The 1,635-nt window shown below is 63.3% G+C and overlaps 1 protein-coding gene across 2 annotated transcripts in view; it reads right to left on the bottom strand.

Annotated features, from left to right (window-relative positions):
* Nucleotides 1-1,635, bottom strand: part of ARFIP2 (ADP-ribosylation factor interacting protein 2) — a 5,596-nt gene that overhangs the window by 485 nt on the left and 3,476 nt on the right. For both annotated transcript variants that reach the window (XM_009702163.1, XM_009702162.1), the window contains exons 4-7: nt 1,296-1,411; nt 823-1,044; nt 338-495; nt 64-238 (exon numbers count right to left, since the gene is read on the bottom strand). In XM_009702163.1, coding sequence (XP_009700465.1) covers nt 64-238; nt 338-495; nt 823-1,044; nt 1,296-1,411 — 671 coding nt within the window. The remainder of the gene's footprint in view (nt 1-63; nt 239-337; nt 496-822; nt 1,045-1,295; nt 1,412-1,635) is intronic.

Genomic DNA, 1,635 nt, shown 5'->3' on the forward strand with positions numbered 1-1,635 from the left:
AGCGCACAGCAGACCCCCGCTCTGCACCCTGCAGCCCCTTCCCAGCCCCACATCCCTCCCCACCTTGTTCTCCTCCAAGAACTTGAGCTTGATGGCCACATCAGCACGCAGCTTTTCGTACTTGTCCTTGTGGCTCTGGAACTGGCTCTGGGCTGCATCCAGCCGGCACAGGGTGCTGGCGTCCCGAGGGCCCATGCTCAGCTCCTCCAGGTCCGTGCGGTATGCATCGTACTCCAGCCTGTGCAGGACAGCAGGTGTCAGAGCTGCAGCCCCACAATTCCGCGCCCCAGAACGCCTGGCACCTAGCCCTGGCCCATGGGCCACACCGCTATTCTACCTGGCTGTCTCGTACTGCTTGACTGTCATGAGCGTGTCCTCCATTGTCTTGTTCACCAGTGTGTTGATGCTGGAGACAAAGAAGTTGACAGCCCCCAGTAGTGTTTCTCCGTTCTTGCAGAGCAGTTTCTGTGTTTCCGCGTTGTAACCAAACTCCTCCTGGGAGAGGAGGATGAGTCAGGGCCTGGACCAGCAAGACCCCCTCTCTCCTCCCACGCACCCAGGATCAGCCTGGCCCCGGGTGCTCCAAGGAGGCGCTGGGACATGGCCCTTGATGCCCTCCCCTGCCCTGCAGCCTTCACCAAGCACGTTTATCCCCATCCTCCTGCTTCACCTCACGCACCTGGGGTGCTGCAGAGCAGAGAGCCGCCCCCGGCTGTGCTGCAGAACCCGGGGTTGATTTGGGTGTCCAGGTCTCCTCCCCAGGCATGAGGGGATGCAGCACAGGCAGAGGCAAAGCACGCACCACCTCCCTGGCGGGCATACCTGCAGCTCGGGAGACTTCTGGCTGAGGTCCGCAAAGGCATCCCCCAGGGCGTGCTGTGTCTGCACCAGGCTGTAGAAGTGGTTGGTGAGAGCCCGCGCGAGCTGCAGCACACACTCGTATTTGCGCTTTGTCTCCCGGAGCAGCTCAATCTGTGTCTCCAGCTCCAGGTCCACGGTGCGGGAGCCCCGGCCAAACCGCTCTGAGATCAGCTGCTTGGTACACTGCAGGGCGAGGGAGGAAGGTGTGAGGAGGCCCCAGGTCCCTGGCTGACAGGGAGGAAGCCCTCCTTGCTGCTGTGGGCAGCGGGGAGCTGCAAAGCTGTCCCCATGAATTCTGTGGGGAGATCCCCGGACGCATCCTCCGCCTCCCGCTGCTCCTTCGCCCCTAGTGCAGGGGCTGGCACAAGCCTCAGCCTGCTGTGTGGCCCTGGCAGCGAGCTGGGCCATCCCGACAGTCCCGGGAAGCAGCTCACCTTGTACGTGTTGATACCCCATTTCTTGACAATGTCAAACTTCTCCACGGCGATGCCACGGACAACTTCCTCCCCTCCAACGGCTGGGCTGGGGTGGGGCTGGTGCAGCCCGGAGCCTGGAACAGAGACAGCCCGGTGTGGCATTGGCTCAGCAGGGCAGCAGCGCGCGCGAGGGCACAGGATGGGCTGCTCACCCAAAAGCAACGGTGCCTGCACAGCGGGGCACTGCAGCTGTGCCTGGAGGACTCAGGGCACTGCCAGGAGTGCAGGACTCCCAGAGGGCTGCAGTGGGGCTCGACAAAGCCCACGCCAAACAGACTCGCGATCCGGGCAGGCGGCA

This window comes from Cariama cristata, unplaced genomic scaffold (assembly GCF_000690535.1).
Source record: "Cariama cristata isolate BGI_N322 unplaced genomic scaffold, ASM69053v1 scaffold26416, whole genome shotgun sequence".
In the NCBI taxonomy this organism is placed as follows: Eukaryota; Metazoa; Chordata; class Aves; order Cariamiformes; family Cariamidae; genus Cariama; species Cariama cristata.